The sequence below is a fragment of the Cupressus sempervirens genome, chromosome 11 (genome assembly GCF_028749045.1).
Source record: "Cupressus sempervirens isolate cs-2001-9-10 chromosome 11, ASM2874904v1, whole genome shotgun sequence".
Lineage (NCBI taxonomy): Eukaryota > Viridiplantae > Streptophyta > Pinopsida > Cupressales > Cupressaceae > Cupressus > Cupressus sempervirens.
Window position 1 is genome coordinate 688875614 of NC_143128.1, and position 20533 is coordinate 688896146.

At 37.1% G+C, this 20533-nt stretch overlaps 1 protein-coding gene across 5 annotated transcripts in view; it reads right to left on the minus strand.

The window, feature by feature from the left end:
* Window positions 1–20533, minus strand: part of SPY (Tetratricopeptide repeat (TPR)-like superfamily protein) — a 97176-nt gene that overhangs the window by 57918 nt on the left and 18725 nt on the right. For all 5 annotated transcript variants that reach the window (XM_089811832.1, XM_089811833.1, XM_089811831.1 and 2 more), the window contains exon 10: window positions 15673–15767. In XM_089811832.1, the coding sequence (XP_089667958.1) occupies window positions 15673–15767 (95 nt within the window). The remainder of the gene's footprint in view (window positions 1–15672; window positions 15768–20533) is intronic.

The following is a 20533-nucleotide window of genomic DNA, read 5'->3' on the forward strand; positions in this document are numbered from 1 at the left end:
AGATATAAAAAGAAGAATAATAAATGGTTTTGGATTGGGATGAGATTAAAATTTGTCTCTATTTTGCAAAATGGTTGGTTTTAAATTAGGATGAAGTTTGTTTATTATTGATGTGATTTTATTTTCAGATTTTCCCTCGCAAGCTTAATGTTTTTCTATTTTGCTTTACAAGGTGAATTCAAGAAGGACAAAGGCTGAATTGAAATTCATTCTCAAAAAATCTTAGAAAATCAGAGTTTCGTTGGTGCACATACCCTCCATCATCATGCCAACAGAAATTGACAGGGTGAATTCCAAAAGGAGAAACTAGAGGGCAAGGTGATGATCAAGGCCTCAAAACTTCAAGCAGAAACTACAAGGAGATGGCTCAATCCAAGGACTCAAGTGAGAAAGAAGGATTCATGTTCAAGCTATCAACTCGCAAACTCAAATTGGAATCAAGAGGAAATTCAAGAAAGCACAGAGGATCCAGCTACATAAGGACATATGCAAGGAGAATCAAGAAAGATCAAGTTCATGAGTTCAAAAAGATGCAAGCAATTCAAGTCAATTCCATGAGAAAATTCCAAAGGATGAGGAGGTGGCAATTGTTTGCCTCCTCCAATTAGGAAATTTCATTTTCAAGCACAGTCAATCAAATTGTGCCAAGTGTTTCATTTTCTCATTGGTTGGAAAAATCATTGTATTTTTCTTATTGGCCCGTGAATTGGTGCCTTCATGTAATTTGTTAGACTAATTAGATATTTTCTAATTAACTCTAGCCTACTTAACCTAAACTTTAGGCATATAATAATTAATTCTTTTATTAATTATTATTATGCAACCTAAGTTAGACCTTTTTAGAGTTGTGATCTCCTTATAAGGATGATCTCTCATTGTAAACATTCATTTAGACAATTCAATTTTGATTATAGCAATCTCTCTTTTCACTCATCAAAAATGTTTCATCTATGGATCTGACAATTCCAACCTCCATAGCTTTTTGCTTCTTTCTTTCTCTGTAACAGGTGTTTGCATGCAAGTGATTCTTGGAAGCTGTGGGGTTATCTTTCATCAACTTCAACATGGTATCAGAGCTCCAGATCTTAATGCCCTTGTTTTATTCTTGAGAGATTTGGCATTGGTTTTTAGATGTAAGCTTTGGGCAATATTTGATATTGGATATGGGGGGCACTGATTTTAGAGGCAATTTGAGCAAAAATAGACATCACCGTTGAGCTCAAAGCACTCAAAAACCCCCATTTCCATATAAAATAAGTCCTATTTGGACAATGTTGAAATCTGAGGCAAAACAATTTTGCACCAAAGCCATTTTGACCTAGGCACGCAAATTGAGGTGATGATTTTTTTCCCAAACAAATGAAGGTGTTTTGAGGGGACGTACATCTGCAAGGTATTTGTTTTGGAGAAGGGCGCTTTGATTTACGCACTTGCATCGTCTAGCACACGTTTTTTGTGCCTACCATGTGATTCATGGTCTATTTACTTGGTGAGACCTATCAGAAATTTTTGAAGAAAGTATTCCCAGTGGTTTCATTGATATTTGGTGCCACCTTGTTTGGAAAGGCACCCTACATCTCGGTTTGGACCTTGTTCTCTCCTATTCACATCGGGTCTGCAGATTTTGCGCTCAGCCTCTATCAATAATAAGGCATCATCTTTCTCGACCCTCTTCTCTAGTATGTAAGGCGATAATGTTAATATGTTGGGACACATCCCCATTCTTCTACTGCATATTTTGCAGCCTCGGTGGCCTCTCTTGACCGTCAAATAAAGGGCAATTTATCAACATCTGAAGGTGACGGAGACCCCGTTGTTACGACGCTTTTAGCCACACGGCTGATTGTTTTTCAACGCTTGATTGGCCCACGTGCTCAGTCTACCACATCTTCTCCATAATTTGCGATTTGGATTAGGATCCCTACTCGTGCCATTTTTTTCGTGCTCGGCATTGTTGTGAGGTTCTCAAACCATCGCCCCAAAATTTTTGGGGACCCCCCCTTTTTTTAATCTCTTAGGCAAATTTTTGGATTGTCAAACAATTTTGATTTTATTTTTTTTTAATTTTGAGTCTTAGACACCTTTAGGCCAGTGGGAGGGGCTTAGCTTATTTTCACCTGGTTTCACTTGATCTTCCAGAACGACCAATTTCATCCTTAGGCCGAACAAAATTCAATAGGCAACGCTTGGCAGGAAAAAATTGTAAATTTGTAACTAGAGGTTTTCTTTTGAAAAGGCGGATATTAACTGTGTAAATTTGAATAATTTTTAAAAGAGAAATTTTGTTAGACTTGAATTTTGGAAAATCTTAAGTTTTTTCTTTGATGAAAAAAAATTAATTTTGTAAAAATGAAGCCAAATTGTAAATTTGATTTTAGACTCTAGAAGTGGTTTTATTTTTGTCAAAAAAAAATTAAATGGCATAGCAAAATCGATTTGGATAAAAAATTGCAAAAATTGTCTTTAATAGATTATAATTGCCTTGAAAACTTTTTACCTTTAATGAAACTGGTAATTTAATATTGAAAATTAGCTTTTGGTTAGCCAAAATCCAATTTTAATGACGTATTAATTACTAAATCCTCATTAAATGGAAATATTTAACACCCCCAAGGCATTATTTAATTTCTTTTTGTAATTTGAAACTAATTGGCAATTTAAAAAAGCAATTTTCATTTTGGCAAAGTTAATTTCGTGCTTAACATTTAATTGGGGGCCATATATTGTGCACTAATTTATTTATTTTTGCTCCAGGGTCCCAGTCGGCCAGCTTGGAGGGAGTAGGAAAATTGGGTATAAGAGGAGGCCTCTCTCCCATTTTCTCCTCACTTCTCCTTTTTTCTTCTCCATGGTGTAAGCGATTTTGCAAGAGCAGATCTTCTTCTTGTTTTGGCAATTTTGCAAGGCAGATTTTCTCCTTCCTTGACAATTTCCCTCTTGAAGAAGAATTTTCATTGTTAGAAGATTTTGAGAGAGCAGATCCCTCCTCCATTGTTTGGCGATTTCTGCTAGGGAAGACTGATTTCTCCCACATATAGCAATATTTCGTCAAGAAAGGGCACCTTCTTGCTTGGACGAATTAGCTTGAGGACAGAATTTTACATTCTTGCCATTTTCTTGAAGGCAGATCTGATTTGTGTGCCATATGCGGTTTATGATGAAGGTCTGATTTTCTCCATTTGGGACTGTACTTTTTATATCACAGTTAGGCGATTTTGGTTGGGAGAGGAGATACATGAGGAAAGTCTGATTTTTGTGGACAAATGGTGGATAGTTTCAAATGTTTAAATTTCTGATTTGCAAGAGGATTTGAAATTCTCAAGGTCTGATCCTAAATCCAAAAGAGTCAAGATCTGGCTATTGGTAGAGGTGACTTTTAATCATTTAGAGTTGAAAGGGGTCCTTAAGCTGACTTTCTTCTTTCGTTCTAGTCTAAGGATTGCCTCCCTTGGTTCTGCTTGTCTATTGTCCACCACTTTACCATCCCGTAATAAGGTGACGAGATGGAGGCTGTTAGTACAAGCAAGAATCCTAAGGGGACAAACACTAAGAAAGACAAAGAAGATATGATACCCAAAACACCTTTCTTCTCGAAAATGAAGTGAAAAACCGACACCAATATCGGTACAGTAGACATGATACAGGTAAAGGACAAACTAAAAGAAGGACAATCCCCCTTGGCAAAGAAGATATACAGAAGTGGAATTGTGCACGCAACGGCTTTTCCTCCTACATTGCCTTGTTCGAAATTGGTTATGGAATGTGCATCCCAATTTGATCTAATCAGTAAATCCATCATCTTTGGCAAAGGGAAGAGGGTGTTGGCCAACACTAGCGGACAAGCAATCGAAAAAAAAATTTAACATTCCCCAATACAAGAACATGAAGTAGTGATGATGGATCACGCAGCGAAATCATTCTAGGAAAACCAGGAGGCCTATTTCACACACCTAAAGCAGAATTGGCTACATGAGGGTAGGAAAGGCGTCAACAGATCATCGAGGCTTACAGTGGCAGACTTGAAGTCAGAATACAGAGATCTCATAGTGCTTCTCAATCGAATCATGGGCCTAGCTCAAGGTATGCAATTTGAAAACTAGATGTACTTCTTCATTGATGAAATTGAAAAAGAGAAAAGAAGATTTGATTGGGCTAGGATCATAAGCGAGAACCTAGAGTTGCAACTTAGAACTGTCCAAAACCAAAAGCAATTCTACATGGGATCCTATATGTTTTACCTAATTGCTAGATTGTACAAGAGTTCGAGACTTGAGGCTTTAGGAGAAGTTGGCAGGGGGTCGGGGCAATATTTGGTGCATGAATGCTATCCACAGCTCCATTTGCACAACAACAAGGATTACAAGATATTATGTGACGCCTTTGCCATGAAGACAGTAAAGGTACTACAAGGGACACCTGCTAAGAGACTTTCATCAAAAGCAGAGGCAAAGATAAAGAAGTTTGGAAGTTGGTTCATCCAATTTCTGCAATTCACCTACATTAGAGTAGCAGGGAGTACAATTTGTCCCAAGAGGCTTCCAAGATACCCACCAGACAAGGTAGTTCTAATGGAATTGGCTAGGCAACTTGAGCACTATGATAGAACAATAAAAAATGAAGGTAAAACAAGCATTACCTTCTCACTCGCAATTGGCAATGATAGTTGCCCCAATCCGACCGCCTTTGCAATTGCGGAGAAAGAATTGGAATGGTATCATCTAGGATGGTACAGAGCAAGGCAAGGGTTTGATTCTAATGGTCTTATCAAGGTATCTCATGGAAATGAATTTAAGCATGTTCCCATTATAGAGGACTTTTGGGCCAATGCCAAGGATGACTTTCATGTGAGAAAGCTAGCTTTCTCAAAATTGTCGGTGGACATGATGAGAGATATCAAATGGAGAGGCCTTGATATTCCCGATCAACTGGAAGATGATGGAAATGTGCTGAGAAAATATTATGATACTGTAGAAGGAACATAATTGAATCCAGTGGATTGGGATGACCATCAGGATCCTTCCTTGGAGGTAGTCACAAGGGGAGTAGATTTACATACTGAGTCGTGGTATAATGAAAGACTAAGGAAGCTACAAAGACAAAGGATTCCCCTTACCTATGAGATGATGAAGCCAAAAGAGGGACAAACAAAATCAGTCGGACAGAAGAATGAAGGAAGTAGCTAGCAACAAGAAGTAGCCAGAGACAAGAAGAGAGCCTTGGAGGTAGAGAAGGGCAAAGAACATTCAGAACCACCGACCAAGAGACAGCACACAGTCCCATCAAGAGAAAGCATAGTTGAGGCTAGAAGCCAAGAGGTCAATTCAAGTGATAAAGGGGCCGCAGTGGAAGTAAGCTCTGATTCAAAATCAAGTGGTTATAGTAAGAGCACTGAGTACTCCCTTCTCAGAAAACCAACAAGGAGATGATATGGTAGTAATTGGTGGAAAAGAAGATGGGCCAATTGACATCGAGGCAATAAGTCAGGCATCTGAGGCCGTTGGTGATACTTTGTTAGTCAAACCAAATCCAAATTTGGGGAGATGCACCACACCACTATGGTTAAGGCAAATGCTTATGCCAAGAGGCGAGGTAGTAACTACCCGAACGGCGGAAGACATTAGAGGATTAATAGAAAAGGGTGATAGCAAGAACCAAAAACAAATGGCAAAGACAGTGACGAAGGTAATCAGGAGCAACAATGATGGTCACCGAAAGGTTCAGATTGCTATACCAACAGTCAATAAGGCAATGGATGAGATTGCGGCCCAGGAATATGAGATAGTGGAACATAACTTGGGAAGAAACACGGATGATATGGAATGTGAGGAGATTCAGGAGGGTATAGCTTCAATCAGAGAAAGGTTGAGGAAGGCAAATGAAAGGATTGTAAAGTTGGAAGCCAAGAACAAATATTGGAGAGATTGCCAGCCTATCCAACAGTTGCACCACGCAGTCCTTCCTCAAGACAGCAGGAGCAATATGGAAGAGATATCAGCTCAGCTACATGAAGTTAGGGATTGGATCCATGATACAATCCAAGATAAAAAAAAATTCTTGCCTTCATCTCGACATTCCGATCATTAGTGACTGTTAGAGACAAGTACAAATTATTTGAAGAAGAGTGGAAGGCCTTCCTTCCCATCAAAGATTTAGCACAGGCATTCATTGAGTTGTTGGAGACATATTTGCAGAGGGCCAAGTTCGTTGATGAGAGAGGATTGGGTACGGTTGAATCTTGGTTTATTGCCTTGACTACCAGATTGAGAATACTCGAAGTGATACGGGAATCAGTGGCACAGCACAGCCCAAGCGTCAACACTTCCATTTCAACCATGATGAGCGACGTCGGGATGGTGCTTGATTTTGAAGACATCAGGGAAGAGGATATCAATGAGACAAGACTTGGATCGAGATTGGATGAGCTAAGAAAGGTTGCCATCAAGAAGAAACATTTGAACACCCTTTCCTCCCTAAATGCTTTCATCGGATTCACAAAGGAGTATGAGAAAGATCGTGAGAAGACACTATAAGCAACAAGTAGCATGGCGAAATCAGCTGAACTCAAGATGAAGTATACACCATGTCCTCCCATGGAAGAAATCAACAAAAGACTAGCTAGGTTCATTGCCTTAGCTAAAAGATCGAAAGAAAAGGGGAGAGTCATATTAGAAGATTATTTAATGTAAACCCAAGTGGCAATTCCTCTTGCTTCTAGAATGGGGCGGTGCCTTCTCATTGGTTGCCACTTTTACACTTTTTCCATTGGCCCATTGATGAGGTGGCATTTTCTCATTGGCCGATGGGGTGGCAACCCTAATTAGGGTTTCTAGGATTCAATCTGGATCGTCGGTTTTGCTTTTGATCTCTACCGTCGGTTGTAATTTTGACATCTATAAAAGGGCCATTTGCTCTCATTTGTAAGGGTCAAAGAAAATTGTTGCGTAAGATAATACCTAAATTCGCTATTTCTTTCTCATTGTTGTGACTTGCATGGTGATTAAGGGCCTTTGGTATCATTGCATAGTTTCTACTTCCAAATAGTTAGAGTAAATTTCTTTTCAAGTTGTTGAAGCAAGTCTCATTTCAAGTTGCTAAGTAAGAGTAAAGTAGATGGATAGTTGCATGGTAGCATTAGTAGGTGTTTGATAGGGATCAATACTAGACCGCTTGCATCCTAGCGGCTTGTTGGGAAGCCTTGCATGGGAAACTAGTTTAATTTTCCTTTGAATCATTGCACCCGTGGAAGTGAGGCCGCTGGTTAACTTTCATTAGGTTCGATCCCAGTCCATTTGCTAGTCTTCCATCCATAGGAGTAGGAGTAGGATAGCAAGTAATTTAGGACTTAGAATCTAGGAGAAGAGAGTTAGAAAAACACCAGTCATAAGAACCATTCACCCTCCACCACCATCGCTTTCCCAATCAAAATCATCCAGCATTCACACCGAACCACCATCTCCATCATCCCATCAAAGTCCAAGTCATCCTCAACAATTTGCGTAAGGCCGCCTACGTGATTACCAGCAAATCACATCAATAAAACTGAGCGAGCATCCACAAGTGTAAGGAACATTGGAGTTATTCTCATATCCCATGAGTAATAACTTTTCAAGAGAGAAATTATATGTTTGATACTCCGTATTGAATATTCAATTACTAATATGTTATGTGAGTGATACAAAACTCGCATCAACAAGCATTTCTACACAAGTCAAGTTTCTTTGGTTGCTCGGAGGGTGAGATGAAAGTTTTATTGGACCACCTTGTCCTTTGTACCTAGAACATGTTCATGTTCATTGACAATTTTGTAGCGTGACTTTAGAGTGTTATGCACCCAAAGTTCCACGCCCAGACCTTTTTGGTTTGTGCTCGAAGTTTGTGGAGATGAGGAGGCATTTTGGGCAAATTATTGGGCACGTCTTACGTTTTTGGGGGTTTGGCAACGCTTTGTTCTTAATTCATTTTTTTTTGGGCAGATTTGGTGGACATCAGTTTTGCCGCCTTTATTGTTGCCTATTACAGTCTGGACAAAGGAATATTTTGTTAATGGCGGCTCCTCCTTATGATTTGTCTACCCTTCTTTCTTTGGCTCCATGCGGTATTTCCAACATTGATATTAGAGGTGAGCCATTTCTAAATCCTATGACATAAGCTTCTTTGTTTTCACCTTTCGTTGATGTTGAAGAGTGACGCTTAAGCAAAAACAAAGGAGGTGAGAACCATCAATCTAGGGACTGCCTTGGGTACCATTCTACCTCCTAATTTTAATGCCTATTTGGCCATGATTGTCCGCCAAATTTCACACTGTTTTTTTCTTTGGTCATCGCATGCTTGAGGAGGCCTCTTTTTGGGCCCTACGTGGCATTTACTGCCCACTCACGGCTTCCACAGTGGCCCTCCACTCCAAAGTCTCCCCCTCTGATCTAACTTGACTTGTAACTTTGACTGGATGTGCTCGGGGAAGGATCTTCCAAGTTTGAGGCGGTATTCGGGTGCTCCAATTTGGTGATTTGATTTGGGCCCGGTTATATCGGTTTATTGAAGCATTGTTTTGCCTTGGCTTCACTAGCCCCACTTCCACCAAAATCTTGGTCTACCATGCTCCACGCCATATCTTCTACTAGCATTTTGTGATTGTTTTTGGAGGCTTCTACGATGGTTTTCCCAAGATTTGCCCATTGACCTTGGATTGTATGATTGGAGAATTAATGGTAGGCATTTTTTCTTATTTGACCCATATTATCTGCAAAGTGTCTCTGATGTGGGACATTTTGTCCATCAATGCATGTGGTTTTAGTATCTATTGTTGAGGCCATTGTTTTGCCTTATTTGGCAATTATGATAAAACACATGCTTTATTCCTTGGCAACCAAATTCTTACTCCGGGACTAGCTCTTTTACTGGCAACATTGTTTTTCACATTGTCTTATTTCCGACGTCTGGATTTTTTTCAGGCAGGGATCTTTTTCTAGGTTTTTTTTGCCTCAATGGTCTTTTTCCCATCAAATTTGGGCTCATCACTTGCTGACATCACCACCACATCAGCATTGCATCAAAACTTTTGTCACCTCTTCAGGCTCTGTTTGAACCTACATTCGCATTTTTGCTCATATCTTGAGTATAAGGACTCTACTTTCCATTTACAAGATATCGCCGAAAAGCTAGTTCTGAGCCCGTCTCAGTGGTACAATTAGTTTTCAATTTTGATGTTTTTAATGACTTTTTTTGCTGTTAAAGCCAAGGTTACAATTTTGCACTTCAGGAGACATATCTTGAACATTTGATCTTCGATTTGAGAATTCTTTATATCATTGGAATGGTCTTTCAAAGCTCTTTCTAGTGATGTTGGTTGTTTTTCCAAATTCTGCTCCAGGCACATTCTATTCAATCTTTTGCATTTTTGCATTCTGGTAGATATCTTGGTTGTTTAAGGTCTAGGGATCAATTTCGTTGCTTCAAATGATTTGTCATGACTTGTACTATCTATTGTATTAATCTTATGTCTCTTCTAGTCTATTTAGACATCATTTATATGCATATTTGCAAATGCACTAAGATAAAGTGTCATATTGCATTTGTATTTTCGTTTTAGTTGTTTTGCCTTGTTTTGCCTTTTGATTCAAGTAGTGACATCTGAGAACACTTGTGCAGATTGTTGTATCCTTGGGATTCATTATGTCTTGTGCCTTATTGTACATGCACTACTACCTTATTGTACATGCACTACTACCTTATTGTACATGCACTACTCATGATTAAAGTGCCATGGGGGGTTGATGATTTTGCCTTTATTTGCCATCTTCCTTTGTCCACTTAGTGTCCCTTCCATGATATCAGCCTTATGACATGTCCGAGACTGATCACCTCAATACACACATACGTACTCTTTTGTGCATCTTGATCGTGGTTCCTTAACATGCAGTTCTTTTGGCCCACTTTTCCAATTGCCTATCACCCCACCCTTGTCTGCATTAGGGGGGTTCTTCTTTTGTTTCTCGTGCTTCCTTGGTTCGATTGATCCGCTCTTTAGGCTTTAGTGTTTCATGTCATCTATATCTTTGAGTTAAGTTGTTTACCTTAGTGCGCCTCCTGATTCGATGCAGATTACAATCTTCTCTACCTGGTCAGGTTCTATTTCAGTGGAGGTTCTTCAGATCAGCAACTGCTTTTGATAGAACTTTGCATCTTCTACATGCTTCAGTGATGTTCTTCATGATCATCTTTTGTTCCCATCTTCTAGGACATTCCCTAGTTTGGAGGCTTCTTCAGTCCTTCCCTACTCCTTTCAGCATGTTCTCCATCTCCTTTTCAAGTAGGATTTTTCCCACATGGTTTTCTCTATTTCTCCTATTTTTAGAGATTTGGTTGTGCTTGGGTACCTCATCAGGCTTTGTTGTCGGAACCCTTTTCTACTTTCAGTAGTAGTTTCTAAGTTTTTAGCTACTCTCTAAGTTTATCTTACGAGGGGGTGGGGGGGGCATTAGAGTAATTAGATGTTTTCTAATTAACTCTTGTCTACCTAAACTAAACTTTAGGCATATAATAATTAATTCTTTTATTAATTATTATTATGCAACTTAGGTTAGACCTTTTCAAGGTTTCGATCTCCGTTATAAGGACAATCTTTCATTGTAAACATTCATTGGGACAATTCACTTTTGATTATAGCAATCTCTCTTTTTGCTCATCAAGAATGTCTTATTTATGGATTTGGCAATTCCAGCCTCCATAGTTTTTTGCTTCTCTTTCTCTGTGACAGGTGTTTGCATGCAAGTGATTCTTGGGAGATATGGGGTTGATATTTCATCAACTTCAACATAATTGGTTGTAGATTTGGCAACCCTAAATAGGGTTTGTGGGAAGAAATCTCAGCCCTCGATCTTGAATCAATCTTGGCCCTTTGTTCTAATGGAACTACTATAAAAGGCCAAGGCCTTCTCATTTGTAATTCATTAGATTAAGAGGGGTTTAGAGATTAGCTTAGAGGTTGGAGGTAGTAGAGAGCTATGAAAGTAGAGTAGATAGCTAAGGGAGAGACTTGATCAAATTGTTTCTATGATGCTTTCAATATAATGGATAATTCATTGTTGGTTGTTCATGGTGAATTACTTATTATTGCTTTGGCGTGTTGCATGGTTTCCGCAATCTTTCACTTGGAGTATATTTATTTCATGTTGAATTAGTTTAGTTGAATGGAAGTTGTTGTGGATGTTTACTTGTTTGACTCGAACAAATCCAAGCCACTAGCATTTTGCTGATGGTATGGTTGCCTTGTGTGGTAAGCCGATGAAAACACCTAACTTCAATTGATGTTCAATCTTTGGTTTACATCAAGATGATGGGATTGGAGAGTGAATATTGATGTGAAAATCATTTGTCTATTCCTTAGAAGCTTGCACTAGGTGGGTGGAGCCGCTGGTGAGATTACATCTAGTAGAGTACAAGTTCATCCATGATTCCTTGCATCCATAGTACAAGTATTAGTAGAAATAGAAATAGAGATTGACATCCATTGAATATCCATTGAATGAGTAGCGTAAGTCCATTTGTGATAACCAGCATATCACATCATATAATTGAGCGAAGTCCACAATTAAGAAGAAACCTTGAAGTCAAGTCATGATCTTACTTTGCAAGCTTAGCATGAGAGATGCCCTTATATCAAGCGAGGATTGAGCGTTTGGTGTTTCTCCTTGAAACACGACATATATGATTCTACATGTTGTAGTGGAACAAAACTCACATCAACAAGCCTAGAGTACGCATAGTTGAGATGGAGAGATAGTCTCAATCCTTACACCATTACATGAGAAGATTTATGTAATGTAATAGATGTTGTGAGGAGAGAACTATGGTGTTGAATGTGTGCTTTCTAAACCATCAGTACCATGGTCGCCTCGGAGATTGGTAGTGATTAGCGTTTCCTTGTTTTTGTGGGCTGTCTATGCACAATGCTCCACAAGATTGGGATATTTCTTTACAATAATCATTTTCCTTTTCTTAGCTGATAATGGAAGTGTTAGTTACACTCATCTCTAAAACTACAAACAAAAGTGTTCTCAAGGTGGAGGAATTGGCTCTCAAACAAGGGTGGGTGGTTTAGTACAATGTGTCTCTAGCCTTTGCTTCATCTTTTTTTCCTTTGTTGTTGATAGGTTGATAGGTTTAATGGACCGTTTGGGTACTGATTTCGTATGGCCACAGCAGATCTTTTCTAATTGTATAAGCTATATGTACTTCCTCGAAGATTTATTTTTCTATACTTTCAATGTAAATGAATAGATATATTATTTTTTTTTTCAAGGGCACAAGCCCCTATAGATCCCTGCCTATTATATCTAAAAATAGGGTTTGCCTAATTTTCTTCTTTAGGTTCAAAATTCGGCAAACCCATTAAAAATAAAAATCCTAAATATTCGCCCAAAATTTGTCTACGACTTATCAACGTTGTTGGACTTCTGAAATCGTGGACTCTGCAAATCATGGATGGCGGTTGTCTCTGCAATCCTGACTATCATCCGTCGTTTCTATGACTTCTGCTACTCCCATCATTATTTCTATGTTTGCACTCACGACTCCGTTCGTTATTTCTGCGTTTTGATAAGAGACATGTCCGTCGGTCTGCAACTCCCCATTGAGCATTTTATGTTTTAGTTTGAATATAATTTATTTTAACTTATGTTAGTATAATTTGTTATAAATATTTACAATATTAAAATTTAATACAATTAAAATATTCTCATTTATGTTATTGAATTTTATTAATTTATGTTTACTGTTATTCACTCAAATTTATAATTAAAATATTAATAATTTATTTCCTTATCAATATTAAAATATTACAATTTATTTTTGTATAATGAAACTCAAACATATAATAATAAATAACATGTATTTATATTTTTTGAACATTACATAAGGCAAATTTAATGTCGAATTTTTTTCGATTTTTTTCACTCATCGAACTTCATAGTTGTCGAACTTGAACCCGAACCTTGTGACTTAGTCTAAAACCAACCAGTATTTATCAGAGTCAGGCACAAAGTTTGAAATCGCTGTGGTTACTTCTGCTTCAACATGTAATAGGTCTACAATTCAGGAGACAAGCAGAATCGTACTGGTATGTGTTCAAGATCTCAAAAACTTTAAATTCTAATTTTAATCTGTAGTTTCGATCGAACTTCATAGTTGTCGAACTCGAACTCGAACCTGAACCTTGTGACTTAGTCTAAAACCAATCAGTATTTATTACAGTCAGGCACAAAGTTTAAAATCGCTGTGGACTTCTGCTTCAACATGTAATAGATCTACAATTCAGGAGACAAGCAGAATCATACTGGTATGTGTTCAAGATCTCAGGAAAACTTTAGGTTCTCATTTTAATCTGTAGTTTTGACGTTAATGAATAGTTGTGTAATTCTTCTATTCAAGGGCAGTGACTCCAATAGAAATCCTAATTTTATATTTAATAATAATTAATAATCATTGAAATCACTATGGCTGTTTGTGCTTCTACATGTAATAATGTCTAGAATTTAGGACACTGGCAGAATCCTACTGCTATGGGCTTCAAAATCTAGTAAAAGTTCAAACCTCAGGTCAAAATAGAGCAATTCAAGACAAGGCCTTGTCATGACAGAATTAAATGTGACAGGCAAAAGGTTTGTAAGCTGTTAAGTGAAAATTTCCATTACTTTCTGTAGGCCATGTGAGAAATTACAAAGCAAGCAAGAATTCCCAGTTGTGTATCCATTTTGGTATTCAGCTCTCTATCATCAATTGATGTCAAAAGATAATGTCTACATTTTAAAAACAAAAAATCTCTCTTCTCAAGTGAGGAAACCTGTACTTGTTAATAAAATCCCATTAGCAAAGCCTTCTCAGAAGGATTCTAAAAGTTTTTATGGATAAATGGACAAATAAACTTTTCTCGCGTCATTTCATCATTGTTGTTACTAGCTTACCTCAATGTCAGTAAAAAGGAAAGCATGGAAATCTCTTTTTATGTTGTGGATAATTTCGGAACCAGAAGGCCACTAAGACAATTAAATTGTGCTAGGAAGCATCGGAATCCTCAAACACTAGCCATTCAATAGATATATAAAGCTATAGTGCAGTCTTTTTTTTCAGATTGTCCCTTATATAAACAAATTCTTATTATGGTTTGTACCTCTACATCCAAGAATTTCTTTCAACTTCCGAATTCAGGATACCGGAATAAACCCACTTCTAGGCAAATAAGATCAGGGCAAAGTTTTAAAATAACTCAGATTCAAAGTCAATGAACAAGGTATCCGAGTCAAAATGTCACAACAACCACCTATCAAAGTCCTCTTCAAACAAGAACCTATAAGGAACAGATATGTGGTGAAAACTACCATGGAGCAAGTGGCATTTAAATTAATTAAGCTCAGATAGAGGCAACTATTGTAGGCTAAGGTGTATACACCATCATCGACATGGTACAAGACCTCCACCTCACATCTATCAGATTAAAGGAACAGCTCTAGACTTCTTTAACAGGAGTAACAGTGAAAAGAATCTTATCGTGATAGCAGTATATTGTCAAACAACAGTATCACCTTACATGCGCAATCAAGTCATCCTGGAATGGAGTAATCCACAACAATTCCAACCAGAATTATGTCATTCCTCCTCAAGCAACAAAATAATGTGGTGTCTACCAATCCAATGCATATAGTGTTGTCATCGCCTTTGATGTTCAACTTTTCAAATTACCGAAGGCCCCTTCTCACAGAAAATTATTTTATTAGATTTGTGAAGTTCCTACTCTTAAATATCTTCCATGATGCAAACACAGTATCGAAGCCCAAAAACAAGCACTAGTCACTTCTACAAAGAATTCATCACCTTAAGGGATAAAAACAGCATTTGGATAACAAGCTTAGTCTCATCGTAAATCATCTCAAAAGAAGATGAAAGATAAGCTAAGCTTTGAAGAAAGCACATATTGGCCACTTAGAAAGCAATGTTTATTAATCTGCAAAGAGAAGACAAAAAGCAACAGAAAAAGCAACGAATAAAACCCACTCAAACAAAAAACAGATAGCAGAATAGTACGGCCTCCCTATTCTGTGCACTTCAATATTCCATCAAATCCATTTGGAAGTCTTGAGCAGTATTGAATCAAATTCAAGTTGTTATAAACAAATGGAATACATAGGTCAACATCTTCGCAATGATCGAAATGGAATTTTGAAACCTGTGGAGGTAGAGGCAACGCCTAAATACTTTACCCTCTGCTATGGCAAGAGGTTTATATTTTCTAATTGCAGTAGAACGATAAATTTCCAATTTGCATTCTTGAACCCAAACATGAAGAAAGATAAGATATGAACTAAGCTTTTGTAGACATTAACAAGGCATACAAGACATTTAATAAGCATATTGATGTGTGGTCAATTGTATTTAGATTCTTTTGCAACTGAAAAGGGTGGTATTGTGTATTCAATTATACTTGTATCTTTTCACAACTGTCATTTATTTAGTATTTACAATATATAAACAAACAATTCCAACTAAAAACATACTTGACCAGCATTTCTGGAGTCGGGATCTATTTGCAAACTATTCAATTATACTTGTATCTTTTCACAACTGTCATTTATTTAGTATTTACAATATATAAACAAACAATTCCAACTAAAAACATACTTGACCAGCATTTCTGGAGTCGGGATCTATTTGCAAACATTGTTCGTATGCCTCTATTGCAAGAGTAATATTACCTGCATCCCTATGCAAAACCCCTGTGAAATCATAACCAAAAATGTGCATGGTTAACATGATATTAATTAGCTTCAAAAAAGAGCAGGAAAACATCTCCAAATATAACAATGCTTGCAACAATAATAAAGATTAAAGAAGAAAAATAACTATCTGTGACCAAAGCTCATTACCATCAAACAGACTACAATTACTAGAATATCATCTAGATAAATAAATCCTAATTTAATCTTTAATAAAATCATATAAATTAAATCCTAATTTAATCTTTAATAAAATCATATAAATTATTTGTTTGCTAGACAAGGATTCCGAAGAACTATTGAATTCTAAATGAATCCTCAAGAACGTTCTGAAGCACACAAAATTGTTGTGAAGTCAAAAAGGTGATACTCAGTTTTAAAAAAGGGACAAAATGTCAAGGCTTCATAAATCTTTTTGTGCTGAAAACTGCTGCAATGAATTCCGTTTTGTAAGTAAATTACAGAGCATATAATTATTAACCCAGAGAGTGAGTTCAGTGATTTCAAATCAACATAAATCTACCATAGAGGTGGAGAGTGGCCTGAGAAAAGTCAAGATGGACCGAGTCCCTCACAAAGAAAATTTTGGGAAGAATCTCTGAGTCCAACTATAAGGCTTGACCACCTAAAATAAAACTAAAAACCAAAAAAGCCACAGATGCGGAACTTGGTCACTAGGATTCAAAAACTAAAGACCAACTTGAATAAAGTATATTGCGGTTTGAACAGGTTGTTGTGTGTGTGTGTGTGTGTGCGTGTGTGTGTGTAATTGCAATCCATATATGAAATTGATTCTCAGTACTGAGAATTACATTTATAGCATATAGGTTACTAGCACAAGCTACTACCTTGCAGCACACCCACTCAATTGATAAAAGCTTTATGCCAAAAGACAAGGCGAACTTACTGATTTCTATTTTTATGTTCAATAATTTAGGGATTCATAAGAAGATTTTCTGTTAAAGTAAACCTCATAAATTCTAATTAGTTAGATGATACGTCTAAACACCTATGTCTTGCCACACTTCCGCAATGGACGGGGGGCACGTGTGACAGACAGGGTTTTAAAGGTTGTTCTCAGATATTCATATAATAACATTGACAAAGTTGCAAATGTAATCATATTAGCATACATAATATTATCAATGATTCAAAAGTTCTTAGTATAACACAACAAATAAAATTCACGAGTTTCTCAAGTATTTGTTGTTTCTGATGTTCGACAGTCGAAAGAGAGTGATGTGGCAGTGAATGGAAGTCTGTTCTCTGGTGGAAGAATATGGATTAACAGTTCATTCTGAGGTGTATCCAGTCTTTGATTCATGTCAAGCAGTTCCATAATTCATATCAAACAGTCAATATGTATATGATATAAATACTAATGCATCAATGATATAAATACCCAAAGACTAAAAGTTTGCCCAACCCCTCCTCTTTGGTTCCTCAATATCCTAAACATAAAAGGAAAAAACAAACAAAATAATAGTTTCACTATTTTATGCTTGGAAAAGTCTGGGGGAAAAAACGAAATGGCCAGCCATCTTTGGGACAGTTGGGGGGCATCTAGGCGTACCCAAACTGTCTAATGTCCCTTTTCAGAAATAGAATTTATTAATAAATAATAATAAAATTAAAGTATAATAACAAATGAATAATAAAAAATATAATCCTATAATCATATTCTTAAAGGTTAATTAAGTTTAATTAAAGGTCAAAGAGATATGCAATGAAAAGTTATGACTCTCTCAGCAAAAGATATAAATGGAAGGACAAGTCATTTGAAAGAAAGAGTAAGAGAGAAAGCAGAGAGCGTAAGAATTAAAGAAGGATTAATAAAAGAGGGAAATGGAAAAGAAATAAGAAAGTCACTCTTTCAGAGGGCAGCAATGCTGAAGGGTTGCAACTCTTTTGAAAGGTGGTAATTATGATAGGTTATGACTCTAAAATGGTGGTACCCATGAAAGGTTGTGACCATTGCAAAAGGGAATGGTATTTATGTCAGGGAATTCGGAGAAAGAGTATTATTTAGATTTTACGAGCAGACTGGGAAGATGAACAAGAGTGGGCATTAAGGAAATAAAAAAGATGAATCCCATTTGATGAAGAAGATTGATTTAAGAGATAAATATGAATCAGTAAGTATATACAGCTGTTGACATTGCATCCATGAATCAGTAAGTAGATTAATAATTTTATGCATTTGATCTGCCTATGTGAAATAATAGATGACAATGCACTCATTTCAGGTACAAATACATCTGTTGACATTGCATCTGTGAACCAGTAAGTAAATAAATTTATGCATTTGATCTACCTATGTGCAAGAATAGATAACACTGCACTTGATCTGGCCACATGGTTATTATGGATAACAATGCATTTGACGTACCTATCTACAATAAATTATATTATATGAATTACTAGTTATGGAGTGCAAGAGGGTTAGACTGTATATTCACCTATATGAGTGTGTTTATTCATCAATCACATATAAGTTGGAGCAAATAAGTTAGGGAGATGTGGTTTAATAGCACCCCTTCATTAATTATGGCACCACAAGAGCGCAAATTTGGTCATAGTTGACATTCCTGCCTCTTGTGGGCCAAGGTAATTGGGTTGATTAAAGGGGAGTACTGGTTATAGTTAACATTCCTGCCACTTGTGGAATACCCCAAGGAGGGAACTGGTCCATTGTTGGATGTTCCTGCTGCTTGTGCGATGTGGACAAGTTTGCCATAATATGAAAATGACATGCTCTCAAGCTTAGTTACGTTGGTTATGAGATGGTAAACACCAATTTAGGACATTGCAAAGGAATTTCATTAATGAAATTAGTTATATCACATGATTGAGTTAATGTCCCCAAACCTAGTGGGAAAGATATGTTTTATGGATTATATTGGAATTGAAATTTTAGGACAAAAACTAGGACATTCGAAAAGAGAAACATAACAAATGGTATCAGAGCATTGTAACTCCCAGCATGAGGGACAAACAGTTGTTGATGCAACTTAGCCAAAGGGCTTCAAGGTTTCTAGAAAAGGGTAAAGATGAAGTAACAAGCAAATTCTTTTTCTAAAAACCTTGAAGCCCTTTGGCTAAGTTGCATAAACAATTGTTTTTCCCTCAATAAGAAAGAGATCATGACTATTATAGCAATCTCAAAAGCTCATTTTATCCCACTTAAATTCATCAAAAAAACTTTCAACCAAATTCTTAGAGGTAGATATTTCAAAGATGATATTATAAGTGTTTCTACAAAGCCAGGTTCAGACACTGTTCAAGCCCAAGTCTGGACAGGTTCCCTCTTGGGGACTATGGATCTGCCCGAATCCGCCCTTGACAAGGAACCTGCCCAGACCCACTGCAGACCCGGAGGACCCACACGTACCCCCGGCCCGTGGAGCCAAAAAAGTGACTTTAAAAACATAAAACAATCAAATTTTTAATTTTTTTTGTTGGTAACCCTAAAAGAAGCCTAATAAGAAGCATTTCAGTCATGTAATCTCTCATTTCGGTGTGGTACCATTTTGCAAGTTTGAAAAGAAGGTTGTAGAGATTGTTTGGGGTGTCTCAAATCCTTCCAATAATCAGTGTTGAGTGTTTTGTGTTCTAGGTATGCATTTCATCCTTCCCTTTGCTTCTTTGATAGTTTGTTTTTAGTTTTTTTATTGTTGTAAAATTTTATCAAGTTTTTGTATAAGTTTTGACTTTATTTTTTTTGTTATAGATTGCAAGAGTCAGTAGTCAGACTTCATTGAGTGAGGGATCCCAAAGATTTAAAATTGATAAAAGTTCTCCTTTATGAAATTATACAACAAGAATCGAGCAATGTGTTGGAGAACGATATATATTGAAATACAATTTTTGTCAAACCCAATATAGAAGGTCGTATTACTGAGTTAAACATCATTTCATAGGCCCTACAAGTCAAGAGATTAGCATGTGTGAGGGGCACCCAGGTGGAGATAAGGAGGGGTTGTCGGCTGCTCAAATAGCAAGCATGTTAAAAGAAGAACAAGAGGCTGATAGGTTAGTGTCAAAGGGGCAAAAAAATAGAACAAAGCAAAAACCACCAACACCACATTCTCAAACAGCCACTAGACAACATCCTTTCCTACCTACCCCTTCTACGGATGAAGAAGAAATAGAAACACCCCCATCCTGCAAGAGAGGTCCATTAGATAAGGCATTTCAAAATGAATTGAGAGAAATTGCTAACATAAAGGTTGGGTGTTGCCTCTTTACGAATGGTGTTGCATTCAATCTAATGAGATCACCATATTGGAGAGAGATGGTGCAAGCAATAAATGGAGCACCTCGTGGTTACCAAGGCCCTGGATATGAAAAGTTGAGAACCACTATATTGCATAATGAGAGAAAAAATGTAGAAACCCTCCTCAAACTAATAAGAGATCCTTGGATCCAAACGAGGCTAGGTATTGTCACTGATGGATGGAAAGAATGCAAAAACCATCCATTAATAAATATGATTGTTGTCTCTCACAAGAGGGCAATGTTTTTGAGGGTTGTTGATTGTGAAAGGCAAGTAAAGGATGCAGTTTTATTGTTGGGCTTCCCATTGAAACCATAGAGTCGTACGAGTTGACAATGTTGTTCAAGTAATAATAGACAATGCTAAAGTTTGTAGGGTTGAGTGCTTTGGTAGAAGCACAATATGACCATGTCTTTTAAACACCATGCATCATCCACTCTTTGAACTTGGTGATGAAAGCAATTGGCAACCAAATTGAATGGGTGAAAAA